General features: G+C 40.0%; 2 protein-coding genes across 5 annotated transcripts in view; both read right to left on the bottom strand.

Annotated features, from left to right (window-relative positions):
- The window catches only part of arhgef6 (Rac/Cdc42 guanine nucleotide exchange factor (GEF) 6), a 28,722-nt gene extending 20,955 nt beyond the window's left edge, over nt 1-7,767 (bottom strand). For 2 of the 3 annotated variants that reach the window (XM_085427802.1, XM_085427821.1), the window contains exons 1-5: nt 7,421-7,767; nt 6,274-6,357; nt 4,548-4,632; nt 1,176-1,291; nt 181-385 (exon numbers count right to left, since the gene is read on the bottom strand). In XM_085427802.1, coding sequence (XP_085283928.1) covers nt 181-385; nt 1,176-1,291; nt 4,548-4,632; nt 6,274-6,357; nt 7,421-7,585 — 655 coding nt within the window. In that variant the 5' untranslated portion in view covers nt 7,586-7,767. The remainder of the gene's footprint in view (nt 1-180; nt 386-1,175; nt 1,292-4,547; nt 4,633-6,273; nt 6,358-7,420) is intronic. The other variant, XM_085427813.1, reaches the window with a different exon arrangement.
- A 2,207-nt stretch (nt 7,768-9,974) lies between these two features.
- On the bottom strand, nt 9,975-13,856 carry rbmx (RNA binding motif protein X-linked). Of its 2 annotated transcripts, none has more exons than XM_085427838.1 (9): nt 13,788-13,856; nt 13,340-13,465; nt 12,695-12,801; nt 12,444-12,609; nt 12,159-12,299; nt 11,838-11,955; nt 11,510-11,635; nt 11,337-11,428; nt 9,975-10,590 (listed from the first exon to the last, which is right to left on the bottom strand). In XM_085427838.1, the coding sequence occupies exons 2-9, from the start codon at nt 13,446-13,448 to the stop codon at nt 10,274-10,276; spliced, it is 1,176 nt and encodes a 391-aa protein (XP_085283964.1). In that variant the 5' UTR covers nt 13,449-13,465; nt 13,788-13,856; the 3' UTR covers nt 9,975-10,273. The 2 variants fall into 2 exon arrangements, with proteins under 2 accessions (XP_085283964.1, XP_085283957.1); XM_085427831.1 differs by having other exon boundaries at nt 13,575-13,853.
- Nucleotides 13,857-16,619: the final 2,763 nt, after the last annotated feature.

Here is a 16,619-nt window from a genome sequence, read left to right as displayed (position 1 = left end):
AAAGAAGGTGACAGCTGTCTACAGCAAGGAAGTGTAACACAGCACTAAATGCAAATTACAGAAACCAAGAAAAATTTCATTTTTGCATTTTGTCCCAAAATAACAAACTCATAACACCATTATACGGCTACATCTCTGGAAAAAGTAATTTCACGGTCCAGACAGAGCAGCGAAACTCACCACAGGGTTTGATCTCCCGGACGTAGTTACTTGGAAACCAGCCCGTTTTGCCGTTGAGCGTGCCCTCCCACCATCCTCCCTCCTCCTGGCGTGTCACAAGGATCACTTCACCTTTAGTGAATGACAGCTCATCCTCATTGTTCTGCTTGAAGTTGAAGCGAGCCTTTACCATCAGCTGCCCACCTCCACCGTTCTCAGACATTTCCTGTTGAGAAAGGTCGTCACAGCCCGAAAGCAAGACATCCAAATGCATCAGCAGGTTTCGATTATACGTTTCAGGTACCTGACAAATGGCTGGTTTGTTTTCAAACAATTCAGTTGTTATTTCAAAATTTGTCTTAAAAAATTTAATCAAGAAATCTACGGCTCTAATTTTATATTTCTGCGTTTTGTGATTATTGTTAAAATTGTACCATTAGCAGCCAAGGACCCAGCCACACAGCCACAGAATGAATCAAGTACATCTGCCAATACAATGATTCATCTACACTTCATGGTAGGCATTAATAAAAATATACACTCTGACTAAACTCATACGCCGATGTAGCGATGTTGCTTGCAGTTAGTTTAAACCAGTTACAAGCCTTCAAATACCTTTATGAGTGTGCCTGTCCCCACACCCCTCCTCTGCGACTGACTGGTCAAGATGCGCTTGATACATAACACGCTTGCTGACTGTGACTGTGTCTGGCAGGAGGTTATTTCGCCAGGAGGTAATAGTACAATCCAACCACAAATGTGGGCAGAGAAATGGACAATGAGAATACTACTAATACTTTTTAAAGTAACCACCTAACTAAATAATGCAAAACAAACGGACAATTAGCTACATGTAAAGTAAATGTATAATGAAATTTCCACACCATCTTTATTTTCTCGCTTTATGTAATTATTTCTTTAGTATGATGGGTGCAGTCATCTGTGCTAAACATCCACTATATGAGCTGCAAACAATATATTTGTATAAATAACAAAAAAAAAAAGTGAGACTGTACCACTAATTTGGATTGTCTCCGCAGAGAGCCTTTGGATTTGGCAGAAGACAGCGTGTGTGAAGACGCCTGACTAGGAGAGGGGGTACCGGACTGAGGACATCTCTCAGCAGCACAATCTACAAGCACACACACAGGAAATACAAAGCCTCATACGTCAGTTACCTTTATGTTTAAAATTATGACTCTCTCGTGCACACAGTTCATGCAGGTACACATACTTCCATGGGCTGTCAGCCTGATGATAATTCAAGAGCGTGGCCCATCGCTTTGTGCAGCCCCAGGACATTGAACGCACACGGTCCACAAATTTAGAGTTTCTCACAGAATAATGTGATTTAGCCAAAACTGACACACTGTTCCAAAAAAAGATCAAGCAGCTGAAAAATCACAAAGCAACTTAAAAAAAACCAAAAACAAATGTACGTATATCCAAGTGGGCATTCAGTCCAGCAAATATGTCTGCTTGAAGAGAAAATCAAGCTCAAGTTTATGTTGCTGACACCGAACCCCTCTAGGCTGTCATCGCTGAGCCACTGCAGCAGAGGAACTGTGATTTAGGGTCAGTAGCTGCCAGTTGTCCCACAGCATGACTGCAGCTCTAGAAATGGGCTGACCGAGGTATCAATTTTGTTGTCAGTATTGACTTGAAAAGTGACACATGGTGGTACTGCAAACCTCTTCTAAGCTAACAAGCAGAAACACTTACTGAAGACTGCCTATCAAATGCCAACTGGATGCTAGCCAAATCCACCATCTAATCCTTTAGGAAAAAAATCAGAGAAGAATGGAAAATAAAGTGAGGGGACTATTTAGCCTTTGTAACCTCAAATTCAGATCAAATAAAGAGTTCAGCTTTGAGGCTATAAAACTGGCGAGCGCTTAAGTGCACTTTCACTAGCAGGAAGAAAATGTGACGCTTTTTACGTAAACTGCATAACATCTTTTGAAGGGAAAAGGCTACCGATTCACTATTATTTTCCATATGCAAATATGTCCGGGTGCCACACACTAAAGCCTAAGAAATATGAGGAAAATGGCACTGAAGGCAGTGGCAGGTGGGGCTCATGGAGTCTGCATGCCACTCGTCACACACAGAGAAGCCTAACAAGCCCGTCTGTCAGCTAAGCTCTGTGGCTGCCACTGTTACTTCAATATGCATACAATATTCAAAGCAGTTAATCTAAACAAACACAAACTCTGGGCGCAGGAACACAAACGACAGGAGCTGACCTCAGAAGAGGACATAAAGCAATAATACAGAGGACCACTTGTATTCAATATCAACTAAATAATCAACTTCAAGTCAAGCTCAAATACAAGGATGGAAGAACAGCTGCTGGGCATTGCTAGCCTGTAAAACATTTGCATATCAATTACATCTGAGCACTGAGAGACGCTTCTGTTCCACATTTTACACAGTGGCATGCATCCTGCTTTTGTTTAAGTGCATTCAAGACTCTGGTCGTCCAAAAAGAAACTCCTTGAAAGTGTTAATATTCCACCAAAGGAAGGTAGGGGTTGGGGATGGTCACGAGAAATGAACAAAGCATCTGATTTTTCCAGGTGAACAATAATGTGATCAAGGCCAAAAGCCTAAAAGAGTCAGCCACACAAAAAAAGTTGTTCTTGACACAACAAGTACTGCTCAAGCTTCAACCTGTTCAGCATGTATGATCTTTTCTGCACCGCGGAAGTAGGTGAAGTTGGGCCAGGAGCCTCTGCTCTATTCCTAAAATATTCTGTAATTCTGAGACACCGGCATCGCTTCATCACTGGGAACAACGATGATGTCCAAGTAACATCTGCCTTAGGTGGTTATAATCCCCACATGACCACTTTTTGAACCTAATGTCAACTATGAAATCAAGGATCGCCTCAAAATTTGTATTTTTTTGCCAAAAGATACTTTGCAACAACTGATGTAAAATTACCTCGTCTGAAAGTATCAGAAAATAAATGATTTCAGAAAACCTTCATATCCTTAAACCACCTTGTTTTTGCAACATTCATGACTGCGTGGAACAGCGTTCTCGATGGACCACAGTGAAGCCACAATGAGTCCAAAACTTAACGGTAAAAAAAATGCATTTACATCACAGGGCAGCAAATTAGCAGCACAATGTACTGACTTTGTTCATGAACTAACTGACAAAATAATCGAGCTAGTGCAGGCTGAATGCCTCTGTCCTGAACAATCATCAAACTGTAGCTGAGAATAAGGTTGAGGGTCTTTGGGGACTGGAAAAAGCTGAATAGGACACAACATGTCCTCAAGCTGTTGGCGCTGAGAAGTAAAGGGAACGACTTAAGTAGAAAAACATCTTTGTAACACAATGGAGAAAAGAAAGTGGCTTTCTCGAGTGAACAATTTTTTCATCACTATGTATGTATGTATGTCCTCAAACCACTATGCTGAATAACTTGATATAACAAATTACAGACAGCAAATTCACATCAATTCACAGAGAACAAAATCAAATAAGCCAAATGAAGTTGAAGGAAATGGCCCAAAACTTGATGATGGTGCAGTTGTGTTAACTGTATTTAAGTGTATCAGTTCAGACGCATTACTATAAAAACAAAACAAAACAAAAAAAGACTGGACATTAACACATGCATGTTCTCAATGATATGTGTAACAAAGCATACAGAGGTGGCAGACTTGTTCTAAAAGTTGCTGACTGAATAATTCTAAGGTTCTCCGACAGCTGTTAGCCGGATACTGAAGCGAGATTGTTATTAACTCGTCAGTCGCCCCAAACAGGGACTCTTGAGTAAAGTAATTAGCCCCAAATTGCTGTAGGAATGCTGCAATGCGCACTACTTTGTGCTGTGTCCTTACTGAAGAAATGCATTTGAGGAAGGGATGCATGTGTGTCTGAAAGCAACACTACAGTACTCAGTTACATAAGAAAACAGAAAAAAAGAGAGCAGGGTGTTTTTTGGGGGGGTGTATTAGGCCAAGGATTCACATGAGTAAATATGGCACACAGCGTGACACAAACACAAACTGTCACGCCAGCTGCCCACCTATACTACAACCAATCATGATATCGAAGGGCTCCGTGGATACAACTGGTAAATTAAGGCAGAAGAACACCAGTCTCATCAGGACACATATACAAGACATGACATCTTACCGGACTACTTTTCACATAAAGCTACACGTGCTTTCGCTTCATTATCTCAGCTCCATTATTATAGGAATTATTTAAATCAAGTGACAATAGAGTGTACCGAAAAAGCATCCAATTCTTTCTTTTCATAACATTAGAAGAATTTATGTAGACTAATGGCCCTTTTCTGCTGTCAGTGAGGATGAAACATTAACAATCTCCAACATTCAAGATCAGAAAGAAGGTAAATTCTTACCTTGTGTTGCAAAGTTGACTGCCAGCAAAGTATTTAGGACCTTGCCAAAATTGTCACCAGTGTATAACCACTCTGGTTCAAACACCTGGATGGAAAATTTCAAAAGGTCAAAATTAGATCTTTTCTTCCCCTTCCCCCTCTGATTAAATAGATCTGAGTAGGAATGCTTTTTTAGTGCATACATCCACAGCTAGAGAGACAGAGACACTCACTCCAGGTTATTGCACAAACAATGGAAAGAGACACACATAATGAAATGCACACAGGGATTTGAATAAGCCTCTAACAAGACAGACAAAAACTGACATGTTGAGTATGACCCATATTCTGTGTCTTAGCGGTTTGTAATAAAACAGGCAGCGTTGCAGGCACACACAGATGCTCACTCGCACACTGCTGCTCGGTCAGTCTCAGGCAGCTATCTTCTTTCCTCCAGTGGATAAGGTTTCACATTTTAAATAAAACATCTTAAATATAGTGTTTGAGTAGTATAACCTGCATCATGAGTCGTGTACAACATCTTTAAGTGTGATCATTACATCGCTTAATGTGGGACGAGCCTTAGGGTCGATGTAACTAAATACTTTACAAATACTGGCTTTACATCACCAAAAGCAAAACAAACCGTTGGTCATCACGATAACTGTTGCCAGCATTCACAAAAGTTTTGGCAGGGGTCAGTAGTTTCAGTGAAAATGTATTTATGAGCGTAAAAATCAGAGCAAATAAATCTTCACGTAGAGTTAATAACACAGAACAAATATTGGAGAGCCCCAACAGTAATTGATGCTTCCTCTTTCTGCATCTCGGAGCAGAAGTGAAAGCAGAATTACTGCTTTCTCCAGTCACAGGACAAACAGGCATTATCAGCTATAGCAAAAAGGGATGAAAAGTCCTCTTAACATGATCACATCACTGACCAAAGGATGGGCGAGGTTTGCCATAATGCCACACAGACATCCCCTGGCTGCTACATTTAATAGCGCCTCTCCAAAAACTTCTGCCCATGAGCTACTGGCTGGCTGCAAAAGGTCTAATTATGGGCTAGGGCACAGTTGGTGGATAAAAGCAAAGGGGACCTCCCAGACATAACAAGCCAGCTGGGCAGACCTACTGAACCACTTGACTTTGCAGTCAGCCAGCCTTGCTGACTCAATTGGCCATTTTAAAGAAACCAAGCGTTGTAATTCAATACCAAAAAATATTATTTTTAAAGCTGGAAGAGACATTAACGTCCAGTGTGGTGGTAACAAACAGGCTGGTACAGAGACAGAGTAACCTCCCAACATCTGGAAAAGATACACCACTTTTCAATATTAGGGAATGCACTGAGCGAAACAGCACTGCTTTGGGGATTTTTGACCTGCAGCAAAACTAACCATTAAGTCACGAGTGCATGCAGGAGAAAATTTATTAACAAGGAAGTAAATGCTGTTCAAAACTAAGTTGTACCAGTTTGAAAACAGACAGTGAAGTCATGCGGGCCAGCACTTCACTTCCTGACTGATTAGTGGGAGTGAGTGACAGCATGTCTGTTTATATGTCTCACTCCACATGGACGTGAGGGGAAAGCATATGCCAGCAGGGTAAGCAGATCACAACACAAGCAAGAGTGTGTTCACATCTTGCAGTAGACAGGAGATAACGGCAGAGTGAGCTCAGTGTATTTCAACAAAACATGCCTCTGAATATAAAACTTGACAGACCACACATTGAGATAACTTACCTCCACTTTCAAGGACGAGCATCCTTTTAAAAACTCCTTGATGTTGGAAATGCAGTCTGCTTCAGTTCTCGGGTCCTGGCAATACTGAGTACACGAAATAAATATATAAACACATACCTCGGCTTAGTATGTCAAAGAGGCATCTGACACACTTATCAAACGCTCAAGGCCAAAGCTACAAATCACTTCGGTACACACTGAGCCCCGCAGTAAGTAAGAGAGATGCCGCAATCCGACTGTGGCAACCTAAAGTTAAGAAAATAACTGTAGATTCTTCCTGCGTCTCCTTCATGCATATATAACCATTACCACCACAAAACCGCCGTCAAAATAGCCTTACTCAAGCAACTTCCGCTCATTTTACAGTTTCAAAATAAAATCCCCACCGACGAAAAAAAAGCTGACGTTTGTATTTTTTTAAGCAAACTTCTAACAGTTCCCGTGAGACCAATGTAGTACTGCCACAGAGAATGTATGTAAAACTAGGGTGATCGGTCTGCCATACAAAGGAGAAGTTACTACTTCCGATTTTGTTTCGGGCTCGCGTTGTCGCCGCTTTGCGCTTTTTTTTCTTTTCTTTTTTTTTTTCTTCAAAGGGGAGGTCGCACCGGGAAGAGCAGCCGCTCAGGAGGAAGTGACGAACTGTCTTTGCAACTGTTATTTATCACTATCAACTTTGCCATCTATAACAGTGAACACAAGTTGTGATAAAATTTATCACCTTTAAAAAAGGACACAAACAGTGTGGAGAACCTCTCCGTTTGTTCTGGACAGTACGGCCTATGTGCAATGTTTAGCGCACACTTGCTACTCAATTTGCCCTGTTTTGGTGGGTGTCCACACTGACTCGCACCTCTCAAGAATGCGGAACATTTCTGTCGCTTCACAGGAAACCATATCGTGTATTCACAAGTCTGAAACTCTCTAACTGTTGTTGTCGTTTTTGAGGCGACACCTATCGCACAAAACGGTCACAGACGGCTGTTCAAACTTCATGGTTCGAGTTCAGTGAGCTACAAAATCGCAAAGGCCTGCTGGAGGGAGAAGTTCTCGTCGGTATCACTTTAATCAAACCCCTCCCTTCTTTTCACCGTCGACGGATCTTTTGGCATTTGTTGACTCGAGTTAGCTTAAATCAATAACTCACCTTGGGAGTGAAGCCAGGTACGAGGCGCTCCGAGAGCTTGCACAGGACGACTCCATCCTTGAGCGAGGTTTTCAAAAACTCCTCCGGATCCGCTATGTTCTTTTTAGGCGAGCTAAGCACTCCTAATGATATCAACCACGTTACAGTCTGCTCCTCTGGATTCATAGCTCCACGAAATGACCATTGCCTAAGCCTGCATTGCTTTTAATTTAAAAAAGAAAAAAGCTGGCGTCCTGTTCCGTATCAATATGCAACTCACATCCGCACTTCTGCTAGAAGTTAAAAAAAAAAAAAAAGAGGCGGAGGGGGAACGACGACGCTGTTTCTACACGCAAAACTGATGATCACCCCTACTGGCAAATAGGCACCTCAACAATAGTTTTTTTTTCCCGTCTTCCCCCTCTGCAAAGTAGCACATGCTAGTAGAGGGCAATCATATTACATACTGAAATGCTGCAAGGCTCAGAAAACCGATATATGCAAATTGCATACTGATAACTCAGAAGAGGCAACTATTTAAGTCTAATATAATAAAGAGTAATAACTTCAACATAATTGGGTCAAATTTTTTTCAAATATGGAAAATGGGTCATCTGCCACAGGAAGCCTTATATGGGGGAAAATGTGATATTTGCAGATAATGAGTGTCTTGGCTAAAAAAAAAAGAAAAAAAAAAGTTTAATCATGTCATGGCCAAAATCTTAAATTTCAGGACAACAAAACAGCAAACGGAAAACCTCTTCAAAGCTTTTATTGAAAACAGTACAAAGTTCATTTGATGGCTGTACATTTCTCCCACTTTCAATGCGTTGCTCAATACGAAGATTCAGCCCGACCTCTGAACAGAAAGCTGTGCCAGCATCTGAAAGACAGCAAAAGAAATAAAAAGTTAAATTTAACAACAATATCATTTGTCCAACAAACTTGGGAGTTTTTTGCATAATTTCAGATTATTTTTTACAAATTATACACACACAATAATATACACAGCAGCCATAACAGGACTTTCAGGAAGTAATCTAAAAAGAAAATAGTACAGAGTCACAACAGGACTCAACCAACTTAGTTTTGTTTGTTGCATTTAGTGGGCCAAACAGGAACTTCCTCATAGCACCGCATAAAAAAAGGTTCAAATGTTTTGTACAGAACTAAGTATATTTGATATCTCAAATTATTTTCCTCCTAGCATCTTAAAAACAAACTAAATTCTTTTGGCATATCAAACCATTTTCAAAAACACAGGTTGGTATCAAAGTGCCCTGCATAACTCTACTTTCTAGGATTCTCTAAATTCCCATTTTACATTAATAAGTTACAGAAAATAATGCAAGTAAAAGAAAACAAACATACCTAACATGCAGAAAATACAAAAAGGTATTAAAATAATCATAATGCCCACTGTAGTCAATTACTGAAGATTTTACTTTACATCATTAGTGATGCTGACAGGCTCACATGGATTTTAAAACACATTGTGTTCATCATTTGGGGCAAAATTGCTGTAAAATGTCTCAGCAGTAAAAGTTGTCCACCCCATCTTAATTGTGTACAGGTAGATAAAGACTTACTAGTCTGTTAGACATGGTTATGCGGATGCACTGTAGCTCAACTAGTCCAGGACTTGAAGACATTCAGATATGTTGAAAGGGCAATTGCCTTGAAGCAATGTTCATCCTGCAATGAGATTATCATATTAGTATGGGGCTTTTTTCTTAATTATGTATTATGAGGTAATTGAAAATGATATTGTTGTCCTTGGTCCAACTGTACATTCGTTTCATTGTTTTCCGGTTTGGCAGTTAGGATGATGGTGCTCTTCCAACGGTCTCCATTGTTTGAATTGGCATGCTCAAGGAAATGATTTTGATACCAAGTCTTTAAATTAAAGATTGCTTTGAGGTGTTTATAGAGGAAAAAAAAATACTAAATATTACCCCATGATGTAAAAATGCACGGTTGCCAATCATTTTACTGATGTCGGATGACTGGTTGGGCAAAAAGGAGCCTTGGGGCTCAGTTGGTAAAATGGGTGTTAAAAGCATTCACGGGTGAAAAGGGAAGAAACTTCTTGGCATGTTGCTGCACTTTTGACAATTTTGAGTGACGAAAATGGACTACAACGAAAAGGTTCATTTCAGTCGACTTCCTTTTTTCCTTTTGTCCCTTGAAGCCAAGTTTCCTTGAATATCGCCCTTTGACTGGAGAGTGCAATACAGGACAATGAGAAACTCATTTACAGATGAGAAACAAAGAGTTTTGCTTTGCTTACCAGCTGTTGACTATCAGTCGAGTTGCATTTGGTCGTTGCATGCCATCAAATGGCTCTAGGGTGATGAATCCATTTCCAAGGAACTACATTGGAACATTTTGACAGTAACATTTGCCTAACCGTGAAAACAGTAGCGTCCAGTTGGAAGTACATTTGTGGCAAGAATGAACGCATCTCACTCCAATATTTAGCAGACTCACCTAAGTTTTACAGAGGACCTTTTTAAGGAGATCATGTTGTTACGTAACATTTGTTACGGTCTGTTGTTGAAAAATCGAGAAAAAGTTATGGTACAACTAAAACCTTTATTAGATTAGGAAAGCCATACTTATAGGGCATTGCAGATTTCAACAGCACTGAAAGTACAAAAAACTAACACTCACTTGGTAACTGTACTGACATAAGCAAGAGAAAAAAACTTTTACACATAAAAGAAAAAAGAAAATTGGGAAAGTCAAGACACAGTTCAAAACTAAGCTTCAGATTCCACAAATTTAGACATGGCTAGTTTGTCCTTCCTCCAAAACACGTTTTAAGTGTGCATGGAGACTAACGTTTGGTTTAATGACATTTCCAAGTCCAGTTCAGTATCTGCTGCGAGCCATTCCTCTATCGACTCGACTGCCACCACGGCCACCACGTGGCCCTCCACGACTTGAGCTGTTGTACGAGTCACGAGGAGGGTAGCCTCTCTCGGCAGGGGGAGCTGGGCCCCTATCCTGTCTGCCCATTCGCTCACCACGGCTAGGTGGATATGGGTCACTCCGACTGTTGGGGTAACTGTCACGACTGCCATAGCCATCCCGGGAACTGCTGCCATAGTCATCATAACGACTGCTTCCACTGCTCCCACCATAGGATGGTGGGGGGCCCCTTGAAGGTGGGGCGCTGCGAGAGTTACCTGCAGGGTCAATGGTTCAGGTAATTGGCAAAGTTCAATTTATACATTTTTCTTTGCACGGTCAAGTGCTATTTTTTTTTGCCAATAGAATTCATTCTGTGACAAAAAATAAATAAAATTTAATGGATGGCATATTTAAAATGTTCCACCCTTTTAATACTTAACATGGATATTTTGTTGATATGCGCAGTAATATATCCAAGCACAGAACAAATAGGTAGTGGTACCCATTTCAGCATGCCTTTGATTTGAGTAGCCATTTTTCCATTTAGAGATCCAAGTGTAGGTTAGGGTGAGGTTTTCAGTTGTCTTGATGGTTTTTGAAGATTACTCCTTGAGGGAGTACTTTGCTGGACAACACATAACGGGCAACGGATGTTTCCAAGGATTTTTGAGGTTCCTTATGGTTGCAAAAACTTTGAGGTGCATCACATACACATGATATTGCCAAACTCATATTCTCCTGATGAATGCAGGGGTAATGCAGACTTTGGTATGTAGACACTTTTGTTTTTCAGTGGAGATGCCAATGGTAAAATATTGCTAGTAGTATGAAAATATACAACTTGGATTGTAGGTCAGGGAAAGAAAAAAATAAATTACCATGTGGTTTCCTCTGAGGATGCAAAAAAAAAACTGCAGTATCTTGTGATAGGACAAGGCAGGTTTGGTTGAATATTTGCGCACTTCTTCTTTGTGCCACAGCGATTACACATTGTCATTTCACTCATGGAGTTATGTCTTACCGTAACCATCATATGAGTCCCGGTAGGAGCCACCACTAGGACGGTCCATATAGCTTCTTGGCTCCCTGCCTCCTCCATAACCATCACGGTCACTGCAAAAAGCAATTGTCACTTAACAACCAAGGAAGATCTGACCTCAGGTTTTTACTTTTTGTATCAATCCAGGCTCATACCCGTATCCTCTTGACATTGAGCCGTAGTCATCGCGGGAAGTGGAATTAGAATATTCTCTATAGGAATAATCTCTGGAAGGTGGCCCATAGTCCCTAGAATCTCTGGAGTAATCCCGACTGGAGTAGCTGTGAAAGATTACAATACACCTCAATACTGTTTCCTGAGCATACATTTGTGTTAAATACGTGGACTTTTTAAACAGAAAATTCAAATATAAAAGATGACCACAATAGCTCTAAGTAACAGCAACTATCAGCATGTTACAGTATATCAATCTTGAGGTTTGCCATGTATGGTCACACTAGTGTGTATTACGAAAATACCAACCTGTCTTTTGAGTTGTAATGGTCATCTCTGGGTGATGGATAATCATCCCTTCTGGACATCATCGAGTCTCTGCGAGGTGGAGGTGGACCATAGGGATCTCTGTCCCTTGACATGGGAGCTGGAACACATAATGAGAAACTGAGAAGATTAATTACCAAATTAACATGAGACAGAAGTATCCCATCTAGTTATTTGCAAGAGAAACAGAAACTAGATACTAAATTAAATCTAGAGACTAAAATCTGTGCAATTAACTTTTTTTTTGGTAATTTCTTCCACATCACTTCCTGCATTTAAATATTGCAGAGTACAAGCACTTACGTCTGCTCATGGGACCAGATGGGGCAGACCTCTTGGGTGGGGGACCTCCATTTCGAATAGGGGGCCCTCGTTTCATTGGAGGGGGGCCTCTGGATGACATCCCTTTAAAGAAGGGTTCTACACTTCCTGAATCATAGTAGTCTTTTAAACAAACAAGAAATGCACATATTAATATACTACATTCAAAAGCTGCAACAAAAATCCATCCAGAGATTATTATATCATTACACAGATTCTTTCAATTTACAAACTGAGCAGACCCAAAAAAATAACTAAATAAATTACCTCTTGATGGGGGGCCTCTCATTCCACCAGGACCTCCCCTTGAACCACGTGGACCTCTGGGTGGCCCACGACTGCGAGAGTGCATGGGTGGAGGTCCGCGCCTGCCAGCACTCTCAAACTGAGGTTTTGTAGCTTGCTCAACCTTGATAGGCTTGCCATCAAGAGACTGGTAGAAGAGTTACAAGTATAAATCATATTTTTTAGCTGATTCTTTTTTATTTTTATTACAGCCAATTCGAGTCATCACTTACCTTTCCATTCATTTCGCGTGCTGCATCCTTTGCATCAGCAGGACTTTCAAAAGTTACAAATGCAAAGCCTCTTGATTTGTTTGTTTCACGATCCTTCATCAAAAGAACTGAAATAAAGGAATTGATGATCAGAAGTGAGCTTGTGTTTTTCAATTAGCCAAGTTAAATACAAAAGTGACTCATTTTAACAGTTTAAATTAGATAAAAGGCACACTTCTATGACACCCCATAATCGAAAGTGACTAATTTCGGTTTCTTTGTGTCCCTTTCATGGTTCATAGGTTTTTTTATTTCCCTCAGCAAGACTATACGGCCATTTACAGTAAATACAGTATTATACATTAGAGTTTGGAAGAACAGGCTTTCTTTTAAATGAAGTGGAAAAAATGTCACAAACTATGTGGATAACGTAGAAGATGGTAAAACTGCAAAGTTAGTGTATTAAAAAGGGGTTATTCAGATTTCCCTACGCTGTAACAGTAAATTTAAATATACACACAGATGAATAAAAATTTGTTCCATTATTTCGCTACCACCCATTTGCCAGAATAAAGGCGCCAAACAGCAAACACTGAGCAATTTTAGAAGTACTTTATCCAGGATATGCACTGAACATGATATGGCCAAAAGGGGTTCCATTCCCACCTTCCACAATCCTGCCATATTTGCTGAAGTACTGCTCCAAGGCCTTTTCGGTGGTCTCCGTATTCAGTCCGCCGATGAAGAGCTTCCCTGGTCGGTCGGCCTCCGCCATGCTCCGAAGTCTGCTACCTAAAAGGAAAGAAAGACCATACATTTAACTTAAAAATGAGCATCAACCCTGAAACAAAAAGGAACGCTGTATCCTGAAATAAACAGCCACACATTACTTTGGAATTACCTTTCTGCTGCCAAAAGTAGGGAGCTACTGAATGCGCAAAATGGCGATAAAAATGCTACCGATTTCAGCTGCTTCTTTAGCCCGTTAGCTAATAAGTATTTCGCTACTAACAAAAGACTCTGCTTCACGTCTACCAACAAGCTACTTTAAAAGCAAATATAAAAAAATTACAGCTTAAATTTTAGCATGCATACACACAACTAACTGCATTACCCCGCGACTTTATCAAAGCTACAGCGACGATAAAAATGGTTCCGCTCTCCGCCTTCTCACCCTTCTTCTTCATTTCCGTTTCCCGTAGACCAGTTGACCCCAATTGTGATGCTGCCGCCTAGAGTCCAGAAGCATTACTCCATATTCTACAATGCCATGTCATTCTACATGTTCAAAACTACTCGCACTTAAAAATATATATTGCATAATTTGAGCAGTTCAGTCAGAATTCGTCATAGTACATAAACCGTATTAGGTTACAAATGATCTTCTTATGGCCTCTGACACTAGACTAGTCTCTTTGCTTATCCTGCTAGAACTCAGTGCAATATTTGTAACTCTTGAATATAATATTTTACTACAGAGATTAGTCAGTGCTGTAGGTATTAAAGGAACTGCACTGAAGTGATTGTAATCATATCTATCTAATAGATCCCGATTTTTAAATGTAAATGTGGAATCTTCTTTGCACACTAAGGTTACATATGGACCAATTCTAATTACATTTCCTTGCTTTCCTTATTAGAATGCATTGCATACACTTTCACTGTAATGCAGTTTAATCTTCACTTTATTTATCCTTGAAGCCTGATGAACAGCAACAATTAGTTAAACTGCTGGAATGTCATAAAGACATAAAAGCTGGGATGACCACTAGTTTACTGCTTCTAAATTTAGATAAAACTGATGATTACACTATAGGCCATACAATTAGAAACATCCCGTCTCAGAGTGTTGCTGAAAAAATGGACATTTATCACTTCTAGGCTGGACAATTGTAATTTGTTATTATCAAGTCTAAAACCTCCCTAAAGAGCCTTCAGTTGATCAAGAATGCTGTAGCAACAGTGCTAATAGGCACTAGAAACAGAAACCATATTTATCCTATATGAGCTTCTCTTCACTGGCTCTGTTAAATCCAGAATCCAATTTGAAATCCTTCTCCTTACATACAAGGTCTTGACTCATCAGGCCCCATCTTATCTTAAAGACCTCATAGCACCATATTGTCCCTCTATTGCAGCACAACTAAGGGAGGATTCAGGGTCACCTGGTCCAGCCCTAACTATGTGCTTTAGCAAAAAGGAAAGTTTTAAGCCTAATCTTAAAAGTAGAGATAGTGTCTGTCTCCCGAATCCAAACTGGAAGCTAGTTCCACAGAAGAGGAGCCTGAAAACTGAAGGCTCTGCCTCCCATTCTACTTTTAAATACTCTAGGAACAACAAGTAGGCCTGCAGTGCGAGAGTGAAGTGCTCTAATAGGGTGATATGGTACTACAAGGTCATTAAGATAAGATGGGGCCTGATTATTTAATACCTTGTTTGTGAGGAGCAGGATTTGGAATTAAATTCTGGATTTAACAGGAAGCCAATGAAGGGAAGCCAATACTGGAGAAACATGCTCTCTCTTTCTACTTCCTGTCAGTACTCTTGCTACAGCATTTTGGATTAACTGAAGGCTTTTAACCATTAGTTATTTTTAAACTATGCACTGAATCATTAGTTTATTTTTAAAATATGACTCTCTTCCACTCTCTTCCACAACTGGTCACAGCATGTGGCTGCCCCTCCCTGGGCCTGGTTCTGCCAGAGCCTGGTTCTGCCTGGAGTTTCTTTCTGTTTCACCTTGTGGTGACTGTTGTGATTTGGCACTATTTAAATTTAAAAAAAAAATTAAAATATCATTATGAACACATGAGTTAATAGTTGGCAAGCAAATTTTATAATATAATGATAAGCTACATTTAAGGGTATTAGTAATTTTCTTAATCATTAGAAAGCCAGCTGGTTGAATTGATATATCTGTGTAGGTATAGAGATGTCTAAGAGAGAGAGCAGTGGATTTTTTTAATCATGGGATGCCTGAGGAATGGAGAAGTGTACAAATTTTCAATAACAATGTGTAAGGACTATCAGGAGGGGCAAAAACACATGTGACAGTGATACACAACATGTATGAGCACACCAAAACAGTGGTATATAATAGATAGGTCTTAAGAAACTATACAAACAATGAGTGCAAAACTGCATATGTTTATATGACCTGAATGATATAACAGTGGGTCATTTCACAGTGTTCATCAGAGTGACAGCCTGGGGAATAAACTGTTTCTGTGGTAGCTGGTTTTGGTAAACAACACTGTAGCGCCTGCCTGAAGGCAGCAGTTGAAAGAGTTTGTCTGGGAGTGTCCTGCTTCGTGGCTGAGTGGAACCAGACACACAGGACAGACTGATGATGGCTGTGTAGACAAAATAATTGTAGTTGTATTGTAATTGGCGACTATTCCCATTTTATAATGCACTAGGTTTTTCTTGAATATACTATCTTTTGTATGTAAAATTAAATTGTTAAAAAAAAGGATGTTGAATTAAAAGATGTTGTCTCATACAAGTTATTTAAATCAAATTGAATTACAAAACTGCAGATAATTCAGTCAGTCCCATATTAACTTATCCCTGTTTAGAATGTGCCAATTGGGAAGAACAGTCACCTCAAGGTGCTTTATACTTAAGGTTCCTTAAGATCCTACATTTTTTGAGAAAACCCCAACAATCCAATAACATACTATGAGCAAGCATATTTCAACAATCACAAGGACGAATTCCCTTTCAGCAGGAAAGCAGAACCAGCAGAACCAACAGAGCCAGTGGAACCAGCAGAGCCAGCTCAGGGAGGTGCAGCCATCTGCTGCAACCGATTGGCAAGAAAAACCATGAGTAACAATAAATGTTCATGTTTTTACACTGAAAAAAATATGTTGTTGGATTTACTTAATTCAATGGTGGACATTTGTTGCACACAGATGTTTTGCTTTGGCAGCAACTTAAACAA

This window comes from Rhamphochromis longiceps, linkage group LG2, assembly GCF_057381845.1.
Source record: "Rhamphochromis longiceps isolate RC_006_pf linkage group LG2, R_longiceps_female_GT1.1, whole genome shotgun sequence".
Lineage (NCBI taxonomy): Eukaryota > Metazoa > Chordata > Actinopteri > Cichliformes > Cichlidae > Rhamphochromis > Rhamphochromis longiceps.
The sequence above is the reverse complement of the archived record's forward strand: the minus strand, read 5'-3'. Positions and strand labels throughout refer to the sequence as shown.

Bases quoted from the DNA above. Each gene is read 5' to 3' on its own strand.
- rbmx (XM_085427838.1), bottom strand. From the start codon at position 13,448: ATGGCGGAGGCCGACCGACCAGGGAAGCTCTTCATCGGCGGACTGAAT. The intron at 12,300-12,443 runs GTAATTTATTTA...TTTGTTTAAAAG, and splicing joins GAGAGGCCCCCCATCAAGAG to ACTACTATGATTCAGGAAGT. The intron at 11,956-12,158 runs GTAAGTGCTTGT...TATGTGTTCCAG, and splicing joins ATCTGGTCCCATGAGCAGAC to CTCCCATGTCAAGGGACAGA.